The sequence below is a fragment of the Prinia subflava genome, chromosome 4, assembly GCF_021018805.1.
Source record: "Prinia subflava isolate CZ2003 ecotype Zambia chromosome 4, Cam_Psub_1.2, whole genome shotgun sequence".
NCBI lineage: Eukaryota > Metazoa > Chordata > Aves > Passeriformes > Cisticolidae > Prinia > Prinia subflava.
Window position 1 is genome coordinate 15,674,027 of NC_086250.1, and position 23,579 is coordinate 15,697,605.

General features: G+C 39.9%; 1 protein-coding gene across 4 annotated transcripts in view; it reads right to left on the reverse strand.

The window, feature by feature from the left end:
* FGD4 (FYVE, RhoGEF and PH domain containing 4) overlaps nt 1–23,579 on the reverse strand; it is a 99,186-nt gene that overhangs the window by 14,154 nt on the left and 61,453 nt on the right. For 3 of the 4 annotated variants that reach the window (XM_063395612.1, XM_063395614.1, XM_063395613.1), the window contains exons 2-6: nt 21,486–21,650; nt 13,548–13,719; nt 10,123–10,609; nt 4,537–4,626; nt 2,430–2,575 (exon numbers count right to left, since the gene is read on the reverse strand). In XM_063395612.1, the coding sequence (XP_063251682.1) occupies nt 2,430–2,575; nt 4,537–4,626; nt 10,123–10,609; nt 13,548–13,719; nt 21,486–21,650 (1,060 nt within the window). Of the gene's footprint in view, nt 1–2,429; nt 2,576–4,536; nt 4,627–10,122; nt 10,610–13,547; nt 13,720–21,485; nt 21,651–23,579 lie in introns of those variants that run through there. The other variant, XM_063395615.1, reaches the window with a different exon arrangement.

Sequence of the window (23,579 nt, forward strand, 5' to 3'; positions counted from 1 at the left end):
CTGCCCCTGCAGGGCAGAGAGTTCCTGTGTCTGACCAGCCCAGAGGACTGGGCTGCTGCTGGGGCTGGCACTGAGGGCACAAGGCAGGGTGGGGAGTTGGTCTCTGAAATCATGCAGTGTTCTTACGGTATTCCCAAGTATCTGCTACTGGTCATCCTTGGATACAGAAGACCCAGGGTGTTGTATCTAATTATTTTCTTTGATAGTTTAGTGAAAGTAGACTTTCCAACCCTTCCTTGCCCATGGAAGGGGAGTTGGAATTAGATTTAAGGTCTGTTCCAAGCTAAACCATTCAACAGTTCTATGGCATGGGATCACTGTTATCTTCTGTTATGCTCTGTTACACACTTTTCATGGAAAATATATTGCAACAATGCTGTTTCCAGTGTTTTCAAGCCATATGTTGTAAGAGAGATTCAGCTCCAGCTGTTGCTCAGTTCAAATTGCAGCTACCAGAAAATTTCACTTTCACTTGGTAAGTTTAGATTCACATTGCCCTTCCTTCCAAAAAATGAGAATTTGCTTTTGATCTGCTTTCCCAGTTACAAAATTACATATTTTTACTCTAAGTTTTCAATTTAAACTACAGCTGAAGGAAAGAGTCAGAAAATTTTATCCAGCTTTTTTGCTGGAAGATAAAGAATAATAGGAGCACATAAAGCTACCCATAGAACATACTTAATTTCTTGTGTCTAATGAGATGAACTGCTGAGAAGACTCTATCTGGCAGAAGCTATTGTGCCAGAAAATTTCAGAGACCTGTGATCGGGAGAGAAAATTACCCCAGATTTCTCTTTCAGCCGTGATCAGAAAAGGCTGTCTTCAAAAGCTGCACTCTTTTTTCTAAACTCCTCCCAAAAGCACGTTTCAAGGAGATTTAAGCAGGCTGTCTCAGGTACAGCACAAAGGTTGTTTTCACGCAGTGTGGAAAAGATAATATCCTTGTGATGCAATTTATTAGCTCTGCACCAAGAGTCAAAGCTTATCTGCAAAAGCACTTCTCAACCTTTGAAACTATATAATTATACACACAATAGTAGTGAGCAGTTTGGCATTTTGCAAATATGTAAAGTAAGGCAACTCATATTCTGTGCTCCACAAAGGGTCTAGAGCAGCATTTTAAGATTTCATTTCAAATTACACAGCACAGACATAATGTAGTGTGAGCTGTTTTTTAAACATCTAAACTCCACTTCTCATGAACATGCACTCTAGTGTAATCCAGGTATTCATATTTCCTGTCAGATTTTTCCAACTTTTGTTAAAAGAAATGGGTAGGTTTTAATTACTCGAGTCATTCTGTGGGAAACTTAAAGTGTAAGCCTTCTTATATGTCACAAGGCTTACATTTTATTTACTTCCTTGCATTATAGACTACACAGAGGTACCATGTGTTTGTGCATGGTAACTATTCTATTTTAAAGAATCACTAATTAAAGGGGAATCATCTTAAAGAGTCAGAAGATGTATAGCTGCTCTCTAAAGCACCACTGTGTGGGCTAAGATTTTCATACATATCACCCAAAAAAAGCTAATTTTTTCTCATTTTTGGTGTGTTTTTTGATAATAAAGGAGTTCTATGATAGTGTAACTGGAAATTATGTATGGACAAACACTGGAATTCCTCATAATAAATTCTAGATAACATAGAATATAGGAGCCAAACAAGTGCTGAGGTGAAATAACTGGATGAAACTGTATTTGTAATTTCTTTTAAATGAGGTTATCCTTTTTCCTAAAGAAGGTAGGAAAACAGCAATGATTTGAGACCTTTTCTTTTTTTTCAGATACATAGAAGAGACCGAATATGGATGGCTATGTTTTAATATGTCCAGAATCTCACACACACCCCCCAAGGCAGGATGAAGATACTACATCTGTACATGATTATTACAGAGTATATTTACACCTGTTCTATCCTTGCTGGCTCCAAACAGAGGTCATGAAAAGGTGAGGGGAAAATGGCCCTGAAATATATCTGACATAGATTTTAATTTCAAACAGAAAACTAAAGCATAGAGGAAGAAGAAAGTGTCTCACCTTATTAAAAAAAATCAGTAACAGCAAAGGTTACTGTGCGTCTGCATTATCATAAACCACATACACATTATTTACCTCAGCTTTGTACTCTGTGCAGTGAATTCACTGGGTAGCACACAATTTGAGTCTGAGCCCCCAATTTAGCAAGACATTTGATCATGAGTAATCTCACTGGCTCCAGTGAGATCCATGTCCTTTATTTTGAGCAAATGATGCAAGTCCTCTGCTGAGTCAGATCCTGAGGAAGAGCAGACGTTCTCTTACTCACAGTAGTTCCTGGCTGGAACCAGGAGAGCTTAATTTGAAGATACTTTCCCTACCTCAACCTTGCAAGAGAGTTTCTACAAACACAGTTTTAGGAGTGTATTAACCAGTGAAGTGCCTCTTACCATTCTTGCATTCTTTTTTCAAGTTCCGGAAGTAAGAATTTACTGTGGAAGGCATTTATTGACGAAATGTTAGAGAAGATTTTATTAATCACTTCAGGTGGAAATGAACCTCTGTTGGCTTCCTCAAGGAGCCTGGAATAGAATACCTGCAACACAGAAAAAGAGCCCCAAACCTGTCAGTCTATCATATTTAACCAATGGAAGACCACCCATCCACCCCTCCTGCTGCAGCTGAGGCAAAATTAATATTTCAATAATATAGATGAGTAGTGATAAACTCATTCATTGCCTTTCTCTTACTGGAAGTGAAAAGCTCCTCCTCCCCTTACACCCTGCTTTCTTTCTGGTAAGCCAGGAGAGCACTGCAGGCAGGGCTGACATAAGGAGAGCCAAACTGAAGCTGTGCCACTTTGGATCAGCTCCAGACATCCTGTCTGCTTTAACAGCTAGATCATCTCAGCTTTCCCAGGCTTCCAGTAGTGTTTTCCACTCTTCTGTTCTTTGCAATCAGCATGATGTCTGATCACCATTAGCCCCACAGCTTTCCTTGAATGCTGTATCCCCTTACCCTTTTGAAATCAAAGTAGTTGGCAGACTATGAGTGGTCCCCACATATCATTTAAAGTACAGAAGGGACCCAGTTCTCAGTAGATTACAGTCTCTTTTAAAATTAAATGTATTCTTTCTCCTTCAGTGGGCTCAACTAGGTGCAGCTACACAATGTGCATTTGTTAATATGCACATCACCAAAAAAATAGTTCTTTTGGAGAGCTACTGTCCCTCTGCCACCCTCTCCCATGCTTGAACAGATTCCATCTCCCTGGAAAGGGCTTCAGAAGCCTGGGCAAGGAGATGCAAAATACGAAAAGAGTCTGAAGACAGGAACTTTGATCACCCCAACTGAGACAGCAGAAGTGTCTTAAAAGGAAAAAAAAAAAACTGCCACAAATACTCTAAATCGTGCCCAGTTTCTGCACTGCCAACAAGACAGTTAGTTACTTTGAAGACCATAAAGATTACACAACTTTTTAACCAAGTTTAGAAACATAACACTCCCGTCCCAGTCTTCTGCTTTCCTCTCATTAGCAGCAGTTGAGAAGCTGTGTTTGAAACTCATTTTTCAGAATTCTCTCCAGTTAATATTTGGAAAACAGACACAGCAGTAGTGCACTTAAGAAGATATCAAGGAAAATAGTTGTACACTACCCATCAGAAAAATCTATGAAGGAAGGAAACATATTTTTTTATTTTTAAACTTCTCTAAACCATTTTTTTTCCTGCAATACTTTTGCTTTTAAAAGTCACCATGCATCCATCACAATATGGGTCTGCTGTGCAAATCCACTTTCATGAGGAAAATTACTTAGATCTCCAAGCAGCCTGAACAATTATTGTATCAGTTGAGACTTTTTACTTTTCATCAACTCTTTGTACAAAACTTCTGCACTGGACCTGAGAAATATAAACTGTGGAGTTTGAGAAAAATTTCCTGTAGTAAGGCAATGCAAAGCTGGAGGAGTCCAGGTAAAAAATATATGTGTTATATGGAAAATAAACAAGAAGGAAGGAAAATACTCAAGTACAGACTTTTATATTTAAGAAAAATCAGTTAGATTCTACAAAGCATCACAGTCCAACCCTTTTTTTGCAGGAACAGTAATTTCTGTTTCTAAATATATAATGGGGAAACAGTGGATATACATTTTGGAATGGGCAACATCTAGGTTCTTTGGGACTAAAGAAAAATTCTGATTGGGTGGTTCAAAATAGAAGGATTTAGTAATTTTATAATGAGTGGGTGATTGCAGCATTCACTGCAATTCACTGGAAGCCAAGGCATGGTTATCCACCCTCCTTGTTGACTACCAGTATGATTGCTTATAGTGACATCACACACAGAACATAATGCATTAAAAGCCACAAAATTCTAATACTTCTTAAAAATACAGCATTCTTAAAATAGAAGCAAAGGCAAAGCCGTGTGGCAACAGAAAATGACTGATTGGAAAAACATGCCACATCTCATGTAATTTATACCCACACTTATGCATAGCCATTTGAGGAAATTCAAGGCAACACAATAAAAGCAAATTTGAGAAACATGTACCCCATCCAGGAGGTCGAGTCGGCTAACGTAGGCCTTTTCTGTTTGCAGAAGTTCATTGGCAATTTTGTGACGTTTCTGCTCATCTGTCTCCTGCAGGAAAATAAGAGCAGCTCTTAGGATACTGAAGAAAACAAAATTCAATAATAATAATAAAAAAATTGAAAATACATATGACTACCTTATAGTCCAAAAACTGAAATACAAGTTTAACATTTAGTAATAAACACCGCCTTTGAAAAAATATGTCATTTCCCCCAGTTTAATCAACACATACAAAAGTCAGAGAATGTTAAAAATCACTCAAATTGTGGAGCAAAATTCAAAGCCTAAAAGATTTAGTATTTTCCAGTTTGTATGAGGATCTTTGCCAAAGCACCAACTCCCTATTCCACAGACCAGCTCACATCCTGGTAATCGAGTACCAGTGACCTTTCAGAGCTGGAAGAACTCATTTGCAGAGTAAGAGGGAACAGATGGGAGCACTCAGTGTTCACCCCCGCCCCATCTCAGAAGTGATTTGAGCTGCATGTTCTTTGCACAACAAAATTATTGAAAAATGTGGCACAAAATGTTTTATGCTCACCAATACATTCATTGCCGATTAAGTTGTTGACTGCAATTAGAGGACTCCATTAAATCTTTATGGGAGTCATTTTTGCATTTTAAGGGAAGTTTTCATTTTAAAATCTTCTATTTTGCAAAATATATTTCTGATGCTTCTGCATCTGAAGAGAAACTCAAAACATTCACTCAATTTTCAATATTAGCTAAATATGTTAGAACATACAATTATAAATTGCTGGGCAAAATTACTCCAAAACAAACAATGAAAGGACAGGCTTCTACAATATCAAAACATTAGGGAAATGCCTCAGGCTGGCAAGTGTCAGGCTCAACAAACTGACACTTCCATTACAAGATTCCTTCTCCAGATCTAGTGATAGTCTGTTCACATCTAACGACATCAGAGTCTTCCTGAAATAAATGGCAGTATTATCACAGTGCTTATGGGCAACTGGTAATTGCTAGACAAACCATAAAAGTTCATCATAAAAAAAAAGAGTAGAGCTTGAGAGAGTGGTTTCTGATTTCAAACTGCACACTGCTTCCCACAAGAGTGTCTTAAACATTTGCTAGTACCCTTACAAAAATTGTGTGAAGAATAGGGAATGTTAAAGTATAGTCTTATATTTAAGGGAGTTCAGTGCATTTTTTCCCCATTTTGGTATTCAATAAGTATTCGAATTTGCAATGTATTTCAGTTCTAATCTGCAGTGTTCACAGTTGCACTGCTACATGGCAAACCTCCTCCCCAAAAACAGGCTTTCAATAGTGACTTCAAAGCTGTTCATTAAATCTGTTTAAATCAGCATAGCAACCACAGTAACCTGCAGAACAGAGTTTTAAGTGCTGTCAAGAGACATTGCAGGGAGCTGGAGGATTAGCTATTACAGCTACAGCTTGCTGCTTAGTGCAGCCGTTTACAAAAGAGCTCACATGCAGACTTGAGGCACAAAACCATGGAGATTACTGGTTCCTCAGTAATTTTGCTTTATTTTTTTTCTCACCCCAGAACCCCACTTGCTCCCTGGAGCAGTGCTATAGAACCAATCTGTAGCTTACAGAAGATTACTTGAACTAATTAGGAGAGGGAAAATCATGAATAACAAACTCAAAAAAAAAAAAGAAAAAAAAAATCACATAAAATGAGCTGAGCCCAGATTTCCAACCCTCTCAGTATCCACCTTACACATCTTCTTAATTCTTGACCCTGCATCTCCTTTCTACATCAAATGCATGACCTGACAGGGGGATCTTCTCTGTGGGGGAGAAATGCACATCATGGATGAGTTATATTTTAATCACTGAGGCATGTTCTTATTCCAGCATAAGAACACCTGCCTACAAGGTTAGATCAGAGCAAAAATAACAAAAAACTCCACTACTGTTTTTCTTTCAGCACGTCCTCAGCGGGGAGACACGGGGTGTTGTTGAGGGGAGGGGAAGGTAACTTCAGGGAACAATTATTTCAAGGAACATTTCAAACTTCTGTGACAATCCATAACACATGGCAACTCAACATTTAAAAGCAGAAATGTCTAGTGTGCTATATAGAGAACATTTACATTACACAGGTACATGATTTCATCTGCAGACCAAAATATCAGGAGTGAGAGACCAAGGGTTGCATCAGCAGCGACTGCAAACCTGAATCTCTATTCCAATGCTTACAGTAAATATTTCAGCTGGATCTAGTTCTTTAGTACAAAGCTGTTTGCCCTTGGAATAAGTATATTACTATGGATGATTAAGAATTTAAAATAAGTAATTTTGAACTCTGAAATTAGGAAGCAGTGTGAAAAATGCTGGTGAAAGTATGAATTTTCTTATTATCCAAACCAAACAGGAGCCATCTCCTGTCAAGAAAGCTGTACCTGTCAGCATGACAGTGATGTATGTGATTCACCTTTACTCAGGCATAGCCCTTGCCCTGAGGGCTTTGAAGGAATATATTAAACAACACGGACAGGGGGAGAGAAGTAGAGTATGAACGAATATAATTTCAATTACACTGCGCTTGTTTCTTGCACAGCAACCAACAAAGTGGAAAGATCCTGGTATCCCTAAAAAAGTGACAGTTCACAAGAAGATTTATGCATTTGTATTGCATTTATATATTTATATGTATCTTATCCTGAAGATACATAGCTTTGTTCCCGTTACTGTTCCTAAAGACCAAAAAATGTAAAATCAAAAAGTTGGTAGAACCTCTCAAGTCTTTCAACAGTAAAACATTTCTTGGCAGAGAATTAACTTTGCAAAACCAAAATTTTACCTTGGTTAAACTGAAACATCACCCTACATTTAGAAATCCAGTATCTCCACCAGGTTTTGCATCTGAAACATCCGAGCCCCCAACACTATCATTAAAAGAAGACATTATACAAGGACTTTATTAAAGATGTTTAGTGGATTCTTCCCCATCTGTGGCATGCAGGCAGGCAGTTTGTATCCCTATTTCCTAGCAGTCTCACAGCAAACACTGACACATTTGTCCTCTTGTCTTCAGTTAGCTGCAGCAGCAGATTCCCCACAAGATGTTATTCAGGAAGTTAATTGATTGAGATGTTCTTGTACTGTTCAGCCTCCGCAGTTTAGACAAACCAGTTTTTGTGACAGGAGGTGTTTCTGCTGTGAGGCAGGAATCTTTTCACTTTTAATTGTCTTTTTGCTTGTTATGATTGTGTTTCATTACTTTCAAACTAATTCAGTAAATAAGAGAAATAAAAGATACTTTACTCTGTTTTTTTGGGGAAATTGTTTCTGATCACTGCCAAATTTAATAAGTTTTGCTCAAATTTTTCCAGAACCTGCAATAATCTGTCTTTAGTCAGATCCTCAGATCTACAGTGAGAAGGGAGGGGAAAATAATTGTAAGAGCAACACTATTTCAAAACAAGCCTTCTTTTCCAAGTCCAAAAAGTAATTTCTGCACTGGTTTTGCACCAGTCCCCAATTTAATTCGCTCCTTCCAGCTGTAGATTTAGGATTACTTCTACTGTACATGTACACATTTACAAAGAGAGAGAGCACCACTTTCTGCTCTCTCCTGAACTAAGAAGCATGGCATACAAGAGACAAGATACTTTGCATCAGCATCAAAATACTTATCAGACTCATAAAGATTGACTATGACTCACATGCATCTGCTCCTTTTGCTTTTATTCAACTGTACTTATATTTTTAATCAAAAGGGCAGGAGAGTGCTGTCATCCTGTGCAGTGCAACCTCAACTGGACTGCATCCCAGTTTTAATATTCTATAATGACTAAGTAGGCATTTAGCAAAATCAGATTGTCTAATGCTCTCTCTTCTTACCAGTGTGTGCTTGAACACAGAAACAGCATAAAGCTCCATCTGAACTCTCCTGTAGCTCATCATCCTTCTCCTAATCCAGACAGCACAGCAGCAGCTACTTAGATCACCACAGGGCTGATTTCCATCTCCAGGTTGTATTAATCCAAACTAAATCAGTGTTTGATTCTGCAAACGGTTGTAGACATGCTTCTTAACCTCTCTAGTCTAAAGGGGAAGTCCTTGTTACACAAGGTATCTCAGGAAGGGCTGCTGTGACCCAGTTCAGTTTTACAGATTCAGTTCTGCACCAGTGAAAGTCATCCTGCATGGGTTTGTCTTGGTTTTGTACCCTTCAAGCACCAGTGAACAATATACATCTAGTCACAGTCACATTACACCTCACAGGCTGACTCATTGTCAATATAAGACAGATCACACGTGCTGGTCCCAGCAGCCCCAAGACAGATTTTAATGAGATTGCTGCCATTAGCATTTGCCCAGTTCCTTCCTGAACTTTAAAACAGAACTGCTTCCCTTTTCAGCTTTTTCCTGAAAATGCTGCCAGCACCTTACTGCGTGACTTGGATTCAAACTTAACATCCTTGCCCACTGAGAATTCAGCACTTTGTAGGCATAAAGAGGGGAAACAGGCATTACCCAACAGGAGACAGAAACATCATGACAGGTGTGGCAGGTCAAAAGTGCCTTGGACAGTACCCAGGCTTTTGCTTACTGGAAAAATACAACCCCTAAAAAAAAAGAAAACCCACACAACCCATCACTTTCTTATCATTACCTAGGAGATTTCATCCAATAATACCTGAGAATTTGAGAGCCGCTTTTCCCACTCAGAGTTTACCTCCAGGCATGCGTGTGTGTGTGACCCCCAGCTAACCAGACTCAAGGGCTGCAGTGAACTGGTGCCAGTGCACACCTGGGCAGCAATGAGGAGCTTTTCCAGCATCAGCTGTTTGGTTCCATGCTGAAGAGAAAGGCTGGGAGGGCCTGCCAAGCTCCCCCTGCCAAACGGGATGGCTGGACCAGAACTGTTAATCACATTTCCTGCTTTGGTACAAGGAGGCAAACTGCATAAGTAAACTTTTACAAGTGAAAAATATGCACCATTTTTCAGCAATTAATTTCCCAAGACAGATTTCTTTCCGCCCACTTGCTTCACTTAAGCATTTAAAACCTTCCTTACAAGGGAGCTCAAATTCATCACGATATAAGTTCTCCTTGTTAAAAAGTCATGTATTTAGTGTACCCTGAACATTGCATCTATCTGATCACTAGCAGACTGCCACTGCCTTTCCAGCTTTGACTTGACAACTACATCCAAGTTAGGGATTCACACAACACTTTTGCCTGAAGCTCTGTCATTACAGTTTACTACACATGGCATTTTATGTCATATGCACCACTAACATGTGTCCCTTGTAGGCTGGCACAGCTGAAGCACGGTGCTAAACAGGCATATATATTTGGGTTTTCTCTTTTTTTAAACCTCAGATAACTACTGGGGAAAGACCCAAGGGGATAATGAGAAGAGCAAAGGAGAGGAGTGTGGGAAAAGGCAAGCAATTTTTTTTTCTCATCTTTTTTCAGAGGGCAAATAACCAGAATATTTTCAATCTCTGACCTGCCTGAAAGCCTATTTTTGTAAATAAAAACCTAGAGAAAATACAAAAAGTAATGACATATCAGGAATTAAACCATTTCTCTCTTTACCTTTGTTTCTACAGGTTGATCATGTTTACTGCTCTCCTCAGCTGGTTCTTCCTTGACGTTGGAATTGACTTCTAGAGTTTCGTTTTCGGGCGGGAGCAGCGTGTCCCCGCTGGGAGTCCTGTGGCAGCTGTTGAGCATCTGCTCCTCGCAGGCAGTCCCACTCTGCAAGGACTCTCTGCGAGCACTCTCCCCCTCCCCGTTGGTCAGGCTGCTGTCCAGGGCATCACCCGGGAGCGGCGTGGAGGCGGCCGAGCCGCGCTCCAGAGATCCCCGCTCCTCCTCCTCCGGCTGCTCCTGCGCTGCCACCCCGTTGGCCGTGGGCAGCTGGACGACCTGAGCCTTGTCAGTGTCACTGCTTCCCTGTTTCTGTAGTGAGTGCTGGGAGGGGAGTCTTGGCTGAGGTGATGCTGTGGACCCATATCTTCCTTGAGATTTAGTGATGTGGAGAACAGAGGAGTCTTTCTTCAGGTCGCTAGGATTCAGTGAGCTAAAAACACCGAGCAAACAGAACACTGATGAGAGAAGAATTAAACATCAACTTGTAGAAAATCCTGTGGTGGGAAAAGGGAGAGTTGCACCATATAACCAACTCCTCCCCAAAAAGTCTTTTTATTCCCTGTGTCAATATTAGGAAGTTCTGAGACCTGAACTGCATTAAAACAGTTACAAACAAGCTTCTCTTACTAGAAACCCAGAGCTCTGTCCATTTTGAGTCATTGCATCCTTATGTGTCTTGAATCCCATGCATATGGCAGAGTTAAATTCGATATCAGGAAAAATTTCTCCACTGAAAGGCTCATCAGGCATTGGAACAGGGTGCCCAGAGAAAGCTTTGAGCCACCATCCCTGGAGGTATTTAAAAGATGTGAGGATGTGGCACTTGAGGACGTGGTTTAGTGGTGGGTTTGGCCGTGCTGTGTTATCAGTTGGATTCAATGATCTTTTGCAACCCAAATTTTTTCATTCTTAGCTCCAATAAACAGAGCAGGAAACCAAGAAACTGACGGATGAAGCAGCTTGCCCAAAGGGTCCCAGAAGGTTATTGGCAGAAATGGAGCAAGATTAGTGGTTTCCCAAGTCCTTGTCCACGGCTTAAACTAACAAGAAGCCCATTCCCCAACAGCTCTTTAATTACTAAAAATTAATCAAACACATGCAAGGACATTTAGCATCCCTCTCCTTAGTTCAGAATATTACATGAGGACCATTACATTTTTATCTTATTTCTTCTCCAGTTTCCTTACTTAGCAATGTCCTTTTTTCATGCTACATCTTTTCTGAAGATCTTTTTACTCCAAAATTTTTCACTGCTTTAAACACATTATCTCTTGTTCCTGATTGTCCTCTAACTATTCCTAGTATGGACCTCCATCTTCTGGAAGGATGAAAACTCCTTAACAACTGTACTTTTACTCTTTATTTATAGGATACTTTACACAAATGTTGCAAACATATTCTGCACTTTTGTGCACACAGATGAAAAATAACTTAGACTAGCTTTATCTTCCTCTATCATATAACAAAAAAAAATTAAATCACTTTTTCTTTAGTCATGTAAAGATTATGCTTTTTTTTGTTAAATAAGCCTAACTCCATGATAAAACTAATACACGTTTTTCAATTGCCTGCACAGAGTAAAGAGGTTTAATTAACTTTCTGCCATGTCTACATGTTTGTGGGCTGCGCAGACGAATGAAAATAAGTTATTTTAGTTGATAATCACAATTTTCAGTTCATGAACATGTCACCTAGCCATTTCAAGATCACTAATTAAAAGTGAAGTTCAGCTTCACTTCACAGAAGACAAATTTTGTGAGTTGAGCTCATTCAAAAAACAGGAATTGCCTCCACTGCCAAAGCAGGATAATCCAGAACTCAGCATGCTAATCATGAAAGTTTCTCATAGGCAGGGATCACAGACTTGGGTAGAGTTTAGTCATTGGACAGATATTACTGGTGTACCTAATAAATTATGTTGCACAAAAGCAACTCAGCTTCCCATAGTCCACAAAACGTTGCTACTTGTAAAGATCTAACAACAAGAAAGTTTTCCTTCTTTCTTTCTAGTTTCCTTTCACTGCATAATATGGAAGTAGTTCCTGCACAACACAGCAGGCAGGTATTGGAGCAAGAAATGCAGGGTTCAGTGGTGCAGGGCACAATGAACCCGAAGAGTTTTCTTTCAGAGAAGATGATTTTTTTTTTCTAAGGATAATGCACAGCTTAAAAGATGGGTGATGCTTTGGAGGAAGACTGGAAAAGAAAGTGATAGCAGGATTAGAGACTGGTGCTAAAAGAATTCACAGGACCTCCAGTGCTGCAGCAATCTCTTTTGCCCATTTCTGAGCACCTGTCACGACCAAGTGCAATGAAGTCTCTGCCTAATGACAGAAGTTTCTTGCAGATGAAGCTCTGAAATTATTTCTATTCCAATGGACAGACTTTTACAATGCTCAGCTGCTTGCATACATAGGATTAAATTTCACCCATCCTGAGGGGAAAATCTTTCAAGGAAAGTCCTGTTACTCTGGCTCCACAGAAGGTCATGCATTCAGGTACTCTGTTGTACATCATGCATTCACTCCCACAGGGGGCAGCCCCTCAGAACTCCAGTGTCCCAAGGAAACATGAAAAAACCACATCCAAAACTTGCAATGCTCAACTGTCACTGGGCTGTTTCTTGAGCTGTTCCTCTGTCACGGGCTTTCTGGAACGTCACTCTCTTTATACACAGCAGATATATCTGAAACTTCTGTTTCAGAGCTTATATTGCATCTACTTAGAGATGCATCACGTGCATCTAATTAAAGATACCCAAAAAACACCCTTTTGTGAAAGCACTGTTCACTGTGGTTCTTTTTTCCCCAAAGTTCCAAATGTTTCCCATAAACCACAGAATCAGAACTCAAGAACACTGAGCTTTTCCACCAAAATCACCAAGTACTTCAAAGCAAGACATTTCGGGATGCATGCCATACCACTACAAATAATTTGCAGAGTTCACCCTCTTCACATGAATGATTTAAGAAGACAATATAAAATTAAAACCAGTATTTCAGGTATTTCTATTTGCTCATAAGAGTATTTTTTTCTTCTTCAAGAACAGAAGTATTTCATATTAGCTTCAATATTAAACCTATTTCAAATTGCTGACATTTTTCAGGTTGTTTTAAAAATGCTACAAGTTTCTTTATTTTTTAAAAGGAAAATTAGAACTAGTGCCTTATGAAAAGGCGCACCTTGTAAAGCCAAGTATACAAGTGACTCACACAATTTCAAAACACATTCAGTTTTGCCATCAAGTCCTTTAGCAGGGATAGGAGCGAGCCCTACCACAGTACCAACATTCTTCCTCACAGCTACAAGTTCCAACAATCCCCACACAACAAAAGGAGTCACAAACCAATTCAAATTCCATTACATACCTGCCCCCCTCAAAACGGTGGATGAGGTCTGACACTTTACTGGACTTTTCCTTTGTGACACTAGAAACAGCAGCAGGTGTCTCTTCCTCCATTCTTGGTTTCTGATTTGTTAAAGCTTTATGCCTAAGGGTTTGGTATGTTGCCTTCTGGAGATGAATTGGCTTTGGAGGCACTGCAAACAACAATAGCAACAAAAATCAATCACTCATATTTCTTTGAGCTGCTAGAATACAGAATTACAGAATGGTTTAAGTTGGAAGGGAACTTAGAGATCACCTAGTTCCAAACCCCTGCCATAGGCAGGGACACCTTCTGCAAGACCAGGCTACTCTCACAAATGAGATTTTTGCATGAAGAACTTATTGCAGCAATGAAAAAGAGATATACTCTTGGCTTTAATTAACATTAAAGCTGCTTTACAAATACAGGAACTTCATACAGTTCTGCATGCACTGTTTGGTATTAGGGATCTTGTTACATTTCTTGACTAAAAGCTGAACCATATGCTACTTTAACAAGCTGGAAAAATATGGAGTTTTCTTGTCTGTGTGTTTGTTTTTATAGTGTACTGTAGAAAATACATATGAGAGGTTTATGATTGCAGGTTTTGTAATAAAAAAGAATTAAACAGAAAGGAAATAGCCATACTGTGGAGCTCAAGAGAGAGATTTAAATTGCTGCCCCAAAACTCTCATTCTTTACCTTATCCCTTGCGACCTCAATAATTGTCAGTAGAAAAGGTATTTGCCTTCAGCTTTAAAATTCCCTTACTCACTAAACCTTTATCTAATTATACTGCTGAAAACCTTCCCCCATGAAAATATACTTTTTTATTCTTGCTTTTTCCCCATCCTTACCATAAGTCCTTCTAATTAGATTGTTAATGATTAGCTACTGTTTAATACAGTAGTGACTAGAAGACAAAAGACAAGGTGACACATAAAGCAACTAAAGTCACAGCACTAAAATCTTTAACTCTGCCAGTGAGCAGCCATGAATGGAAGGAGGACTTGAATTTGCTTTAGGAATCACATGCCACACTAGTGGTAGGGAAAAAAGCTCTAGTACAGGATACACAATAGATGGATGTGGAAAAGCCATGTTCCTTGCATTGATGATGCTAGAATATCTTCCTAACTTACCCTGGAAAACCCACGCACCACAGAAATGATATTAAATCCCATCAACCAACATTTCAAAGGGATGCTATGCTGAAAAAATTCTTGCAAATATACTAATCACAGATGGTGATAAACTTGAAGAAACACTCGATTAAGGGCAACTTTTCATTTCTTCTCTTCATTAAATTTATAGGTAACACAGGAGGTAATATTTGTGTTTCCAACAACCTAATTGCAGTTAAGTGGGATTGCAGTGATTGCTGCAGTCTGAAAAGTGCCATGAGAGACTGTGCAGAAATGAATTTGCCACAAAAAGCTTTAGACTTCAATCAGATCAACTGCAAAGGCTGATAGATTAAATAATCAGAGGGAGAAGGAAGACAATTACTGTAGGTCAGGTGCTTTTAGTGTGCATATGTGCACCCTCAGTCCTCAGAAGCTTTATGTTTATTAACACATGCAAAAAAAAGCAAGTTTGGGGAAGGATGCCGTGCAGAAAGATGACTCAGAGGGCTGCTCTTTTGAAATAGTTCCTTTGCAACCCCGAAACAAGCAGATTGATAAACTGTGCAAGTGCTCCAGTGCCTGCAGTAGCTGCAGTCCCCCTGAGAAGCGCGGTGCAGCTGCAATGCAGGAGAGCGGCTTTCCCGCATTCCCCTTCCCAGGGAGCTCTGGCAAGGCCTGGCAGAATTAGGCCAGCGAGCATCAGATAATTGTCCAAGCACTGAATAGCTCCCTGTGCTGACAAAGGCCATGGGACAGCTGCAAAAAGGAGACAGGAGCAGGGGAAAGCAGGACACATAATTGATCATAAGCACTGCCGTCCCCTTGGGGAGGAGGTGGACAGCAAAGGGGACACAGAGTGGATTTGCTGACCAGCACCACAGCAATTGGTAGGAACACTTCTTGCTCTTGCAATGGACTCTGTACAACCCCCAGTCCTGTGAATTCTCTTATGTAATGGACTCATACATCTCCTCAATTCTTCTGTACATCTCGTGAAATGTTAATATCCTCATAAGGATATATTAAAACTGCTGAACTTGAGGGAATTAATGCCTACTGATAAAGCAGAAGGAATTAGTTGGTAGGTATTTTTATACTGGATCCACCGGGACAAAAATCAAATTCTAGGACATTTTGGGAGGTGTCACACACTTTTGCAGCTGTTACTGAAAAACCACAGCTAAGCAGCATTTACATATGGCAAGCAATGAGGAACCTCTTGTCAAACTGGACAATCCCCATATACTGAAAATCCACGTAATGTCTTCAGAAGAGAACCACAAACCAAACAGCCAATTCACTTATGCAAAATATTTTGTTCCTTACTCCCTATCAGCACCTAGCAGACAGCATTTCCCTCACCAGCTTCTGCTAGAGTTGCTGTGTGGTTCAGAAATAGTGCAGTGGACAAAGTATAGTCACAAGATCAATGGAAAGAAAAGAATCAGTAGTGTGAAAAAAACCAACCCACAACCCTCAAACCTTCCTGTAAGGTCAGCCTTGTTAACAGGGATTATGGAAAGCAAATTCCATTAATTCTCTCCTCAATGTACTTCTGTAGTGTTTTGTTTTAATCAGATTATTTTTCAGTGTGCACAGAGCAAAGATCTTAAGAAATAAAAAAAGAGAAAAAAGACTGGCCTATTGTAGTAACCTGCATAATACAGAGCTCTCTTTGAGTCTATAAATACTCTTGTCTCTGTACTGTAGAATTTTGAGCTCATTAGGAGATATGAACTGCTTATTCTGCCCAAAGAAAACCCTTCCATACACTGAGGTAGCTGCTACTGTACACCACTAGCCAAAATCAAGATTTATGCTGCCTTGCCTAGCTGTGCATTCAACTTTCCATATATACATAAGGAAATGTCAGGTAATGCTATGTAAATGGCTCCAAACCTACAACCACCTCTGCAGGCTCCAAAGCATATCAGCAAAGGTCATTTATCTCTTGCCTTAGAAAGTATAATGTGTTCAATGGTTAAAAAAGCTGCTCTGCCTTGACTCAATGAAAATGAAGTTAAAAGTTCCTGTGGTAAGCAACTACAGCTCTCCTGGCTGAGTCATCCATCATCACCTCCCTGCATGCTCCATCACCTTCAGGAATATCAAATGAGTACTGCTGAACAGATGCCAAAGATTAAACTCTTAAGAGAAATGTGAAACAACCAGTAACCTAAACTCAGCAGAAAGAGAGAAAAAAAAATCATCTTCTCTTTGAGATGTGCATTTCCACATTTTTAGTTCACACTACAAGAAGAATCTTCCAATAGTATATCAAGAGAGAAGACCAATAATAATCAGATGTGTTTTATTCTCTCCTTTGTCTTCTTCACGGAGTTAATTTGGGTATTTGTCAGTTTTATTGATAAAAGAGCCATGGTAGCAGGTTTCTTAAAGGACCATCAAGACTGGAGGGGCTTACCTAGGAACAGCTGTCAGTTTTAGTTCGATTCATCTCTAACTGTACAAGTCTCATTTGCCAGGGAAGTACGATCTACATCTCAGACCTTTAAGAGGTCTCTCAGGTTTTTTAAGCCCAGGCCACTAAAAACTTTTAACCACAGACTATATAATAGCTGAGAAAGGAAGACAGGATTCATGTTACACAGCAGAGATGCAGCTAAAATTGACTGGCAAAGTCTAAATGTTGAATCTGTTGCATCCTTTTCATTTCACAGTAGCACAAACCAGGCCATCTTTTGGAGTGGAAATTCACCTCCAACCCAAATAAAAATGCCTCTTCAACCTCAGCAGGAGATTCATAAGTACTCCAGGCTCTCATTAGAAAAATTTAAATGAGCAACTGATGCACAGTCTTGAACTGACAAGACACTTCACTGCTTTGAAGAAGTGTTGGCATTTCCACATATTTTGCATCCTACAATAAAACTTCCTGATACAGACAGCAGTTTCAGTACCCAGCATTTAGCAATTTGGCATCATAAAAAACTGATGCAAGAGGATCAAATAGCAAGGAATAGAAGAAACTAGGAAAAAAAAAGCCAATTTTTACGTGTCACTCTACATGAATTCTGCTATTGCAAGATTCAGATTGCTACCCAAATACTTGTAGGAAAGGGCAAATTTCAAACCTTTAACAATTTGCTTCCTCTCTTGTGGATTGTATTTGTATTGGAAGGTGGTAGCATATTTTGCCATTTGCACTGACTGCCTCCAATCTGGATTAGTCCACTTTATCAGGGAAGGCACTGCATTGGTGCAAAGGCAAAGCCCCCCATCCCACAGACTGTGACTGCTTTGCTCCACAGCCCCGATTCCTTTGCTCAGCTCCCTCATCGCCTTTCAGCCAGTTTCAGGCTTTGTTCCAAATTTGTTCCAAAGATTTTCCTGAATCAAACTCTGCTCCAGACAGAAACCTGACACATGAACTGCTAAATTGTTGATGGAAGGAATTATTGGGGAACAAAAATCGATGGAAGGAATTATTGGAGAACAAAAATCCTGCTTTTACTCAGAGTGTATCAGACAGGTTTTTTTTCTCCTTGAAATGCCGGGGGAAAAAATGAAAATAAAGAATTTTATATTGGATTGTGTACAGAAATTTATTCACTTGACCTAGCTACCCTGAGTGAACTGTTTCCAAGTACTTAAACTACTTCTGTGAGACCAAGTACAGACAAAAGTACAAGGTTCACTTGAAGTGCAAGGTTTTGAACATTTTTCCTCAGTATTAAAGATCTATTTCCCTTAATAAAGCAAAATTTACTGAAAATGGCTGTAGTGCATTTGCAACACATGTTTATATCAAAGTCATGTTTATATCTCTCATTTTAACCATTTTTTCAGGTTAGATGAAAGTCATTTTGCAGTTAGTTCCTCCACAACCAAGTACGTTGGCATTATAATGCAGGTCTGTCATCTTGTTTCCTTTCACTATTAAAGGCCACTTAGTATCTGCATGACTAGAACAATCATATGGAAAAATATTTCCTGCTGCTATAAACTAAAAACATTTCTGTACCCCACATGAAAGCTCTTTTAAAAAATAATGGCCACTTTTAAACCAATAAACCAGAGTAGCCTAGTTTGCTTAGAACATTTAGACTCCCAAATGCCTCTCTCATTAATTCTGGTTTCTTTTGCTTCAACTCAATAAAAAACCAGACAAAAAATATACTGTAAAATTTCCATCTGATGCACATATTTAATATTAATAAATGGAGACCAACCCATGAACAAAGGAGACACAAAATACTATTTACAACAGTATAATTGAATTTCATCTACACAGCTGCATTTCTTAGACTACAACACTACTCTGGCTGTGGCACATTTTGGAATACATCATATTGACAAACAAAAGGAAACATGGCTAGGAAAGAGCAACAACAGCTGTGTGACTTGAATGAATGGGGTCCAATAATACACAACTCCTAATTTATCTAATAGCTAAAATTTTATAATAAGTGGGTTGGCTTTGTTTTTGAAAGGCTTAAAATCTTTTTTATTGATAGCACATTTCTATTCATCCATTAACGACTTCCAAAATATTTTTCTTAGGAAGAACACATGTTCTCTTTGCTGTAGAGAATTCATTCCAGAGACCTAGGAAATGGTGCCGAAAGGCTCCACAGATAAGTAATGTTTACGTATGACTGGCAAAAACGTCTTAGTTTAGTTAACAATACTGGCAAATGTTCTGTAAAAACAAACTACACACACACAAAAAAAAAAAAAATACAGTTTTATTTTGCTCTCACTCTCCTGAAGTAAACAAAACTTTCTTGACACCCCAAAAAATTTCTTCCTGCTCTTAACTCCAAGATGAACTTAGGACTGACTCAAAATTCTTCAAAGTGCATTTTCCCATTGAGTGACACAGATGTTTTTGACTCCACTACATGATGACTCTGTGTGATCCTAGTTTCTGTACTTGATTTAGATGTGCTCTAGCACTAGATTTGTGTGACCAGATTTTGATAGCTGGGGGGATTACAAGAGTGGCTTCTGTGTCCAACAGAGCCAATACCAGCTGGCTCCAGGATGGACCCACCACTGGCCAAGCTGAGCTGATCAGAGAAGGGAGCAACACCTCTGTGACAATACATTTGAGAGAGGGGAGAAATGTTATTGTACAGACATGTTTGTGCCCAGAGAAGAGAGCAGTGACAATATGTGAGAGGAACAGCTCTGCAGACACCAAGGTCAGTGCAGAAGCAGGGGCAGGAGGTGCTCCAGGTCCTGGGGCTGGGATTCCCCCACAGCCCATGGTGCAGCTCATGGGGAGGCAGCTGGGCCCCTGCAGCCCCTGGAGGTCAGTGGGGATGCAGAGATCCACCCTCAGCCCATGGAGGAGACCCATGGTGGGCCATGTGATGCCTGAGAGGGGGCTGTGACCCCATGGGAAACCCACACTGGAGCAGGCTCCAGGCAGGACCTGCAGGCCCAGAGAGAGAGAAGCTCACTGTGGAGCAGGTTTGCTGGCTGGGCTCGTGTCCCTGAGGGGGACCCATGCTGGAGCAAGCTGTGCCTGAAGGACCACACCACCCTCCAGTCATGCTGGAGCAGCTCATGAGGAGCTGTAGCACACAGAAGGACACATGCTGGAGAAGCTCATGGACAACAGTCTCCCCAACTGTCCACTCAAGTGGAGCAGGGAAAAAACTCCTTGGCCCCAGCAGCAGCAGAAGCAACCTGTGCTGGACTGACCATACCCCCCATTCCCATCTCCCTCCGCCACTGTGGAAAGGACACAGAGCCTGGGAATGAGGTTGGACTGGGGGGAAGGTGTTTTTAAGATTTGTTTTACCTACCATTATGCTGTTCTGATTTTGGTGAATAATAAATTCAACGCTTACCCCATGACAGTAATCAGTTTGTGATCTCTCCCTGTCCTTATCTCAGCTCGGGAGACTTTTGTTATATTTTCTCTTCGCTGTCCATTTGAAGAGGGGAGTGACAGAGCAGCATTGGTGGGTACCTGGCATTCAGCCAGGGTCAGCCCTCCACATCTAGTTTGCTCTAAGTAATTCTCATTTCTGCCTTATCAGCACCATGTCTCAGAATCCAATACACTGAGCAGCATTGTGATGTATGTCTTCTAAACTCACTCTTTCTAACTTTTAAAATTATCAAAATTCCTATTGCATGTCACCTCTCAGAGATATCAGTCCAGATTTGATTTGAATTCAAGATTTCTGGAATGTAGTAACTCTTTGCTGTGATCAGCTACAGCAGAATCAACAATACAACTGAGAGAACCACATAAAAAGATGGTTTGAGTCAATATATATAGTGATTTTATGTGTGTATAAATTATACATAGATATACATGTATACATATAAAGTGTGTATATATGTATATATATGTTTATATATATATATACAGGTTGATCTATTTAGCTTTTAAAAGTGAAGATTTTATTTATGGAAAGAGACAGAAAGAAGGGAAATCTAATTCTAGTCTGTGTACATTACTGTCAGCTTGTCAGCTTCTGGTGCACAAACATGAAGTTCCCATCTTTCCACATACTCCTGCAGGAAGGCTCCTCTCAATCTCTGCTAGAACTCCAAAGACCCTGAATATCACCACTGCCTTGAAGCCAGACTGTCAAACACTCCAGTTTAAAAATAGTGTCCAAACCTCCCAGCTCAAATACAGCAATACTTTTGAAAAATAAGCCAGGAATTACAGAGTCATAAGGCATTTACAGAACATTTGTATTTTGGTAGAAAGCTTATGCCCCATGGTTTTCTGTCTTTCAAATACAGTTCTCTCAAGGTGCTCTGTTGCGCTCAGAAGCCTGAAAGAACAACTTCTCTGACAAAAATATTTGAGAGTACTTACCTTGTGGCTTTGGACTTGAAGCTGAATGTGGGGACTGTTTGAGTGGCACACTTCCATTTATTCCCTGAGCTGCCTCATTGCGTACATTCTGCTCCACAAGCCTGGCTGTGGCACTCACTGCACAAGCTCTAGATACTGTTAAGGGCTTTGGACAGATGCTGCTGCCTGAAAAATAAATACATACAAACATCAGAAACGGGACTGAGTATAGGGCTGAATGACTACAAGAATATTTATTAGAATGCAAGCAATTCTTTACAGAGAATATTAAAATATTTAAGAGTGTCTCATCCTAAGAACACTCTTTGACTTTCACTGAAATTTGTTATGTTGTTTAAACCTTGAAGAGTTGGATATTAAGAATATACTTCCACCATGACTAGCCTAGGCTCTTCTATAAGAACATGACAGACATCCAACAATTTTTCCTATTTGAATTGTTGCTTGTTCAACAGAACTGTAGAAAACCAGCATTTTTTTTTCAGCTATTCTATTCCTGTATTCAATGTGTTTACAAAATGCTGTATATTGAGAACATTTATTTCATTATTGATGGAAGGATCCAAAAGTCAGCTAAATTAATTGTGTATTTTTTGGTAGGGAAGGGCCCTATTATAAGTATTAAAAAAAAAAAGAGCACAGCAGAAAGCCAGCTGACTCTTTCTTAGCAGAATGAAATTTTTTCTCGTTTATAGGATAAATATGCTGTTATTGATAAGAAATGTGGACGAAAATATAAAGTAAAACATATTTAAACAATGGAAACTGTAATAAAAGCACTTACTAGAATGTGATTACAGAAGCCAAAACCACACCCCTCTAGTTTTGGAGCTTAAAAGCAATTGGTTCTCTAAACACAATCAAAAACTTGAAAGAATAATATGAAGGGCTTTGAGATGTCACTTAGGTCAATATTCATTTATCTCTGAATCAAAAAAAATCCACAACAGTTTTATGGGAGGAGCAAGGAAAAGGAGGAAAGCTCATTTGTCATTTATTGCTGTGTTGTCATAGTTATTTTCATTTTAAAATAAATATTAGGGTGGAGTTTCTGCGCCTCTATTTGCTATTGTTGTTTGCCACCCTTTCCACTTGCTTGCCATTGCTGGGTTTTTCTTTGCATGTTTCCATAAAAAGCAAATCCAAAACCCACTCAACCATTTCATTAGGTGATCTTCCTGTATCTTCTCAATAACAACTGGTCTGCAGAGTTTGGACCCTCTGATCTGATCCAACTTCCACTGCAAAATCCACCCACCCCTAGCCACAGCCCAGCCTGCTCTTGGAACAGCCATGGAAAGGGATGCTACAGGTATTGTTCTCTGCTGCCTAATGATTGTTCAGCATTTTCTGGATTCCAACACTACTTTCAAGTATTTATTCTTTATTTCCTGGAGGCCTATTTTTCCTGTTAAACACTGAGGTACTCTTATGCCCAGAGGCTGCCTCTACAAAGACAGACTCCTGCAGAGGTCCACAGTGAGATCAACAACCTGTGCTACCAAAGCCCTGGTACTCAGCTGACAACACATGCACAACACCCCCAGCAGCAGCACAGCATCCTTCCCTCTTCTCACTCATTCAAGTAGCAAGGGATTCTCCCAAGAACATAAAGGTGGCTGTTCCAGAGTGATGAGGATAACACAACAAGGCCCCCCACCCACAGGAGTGTCTCAGATGCCTGCAATCTCAGGCAGAGACCCCTTGACTCTGTGTCCTTTGGTATCAGTCCCATCCACAAAAAGTTGTGGTATACTACAGCAGTGAGAGCTCTGTCCCACATCATTCCTCAAAGCCTAACAAGGTACTTTAAATGCCATATCTGTTTCTCCTGGGGGGTGGGAATACTGGAAACTCTCAGAAAGACCAAGCTGATGGTACAGGGGGTTGTACCAGCAAGTTTTCCTTGTCTCCACCAAAGAGCTGACAGGCTGGATTTCCCTTTCCTACAGAATCCCATACTAATTATCAGTTTGCACTCTAATTGGGCAATCCTAAATTCAGAAACAAATTTAAGAGTAACTCCTGTGGGGTCAGTAGGTTGCTGATTGGGTAGGCAATTGCACATAATTTATAAATCTATATTCAGGTCAC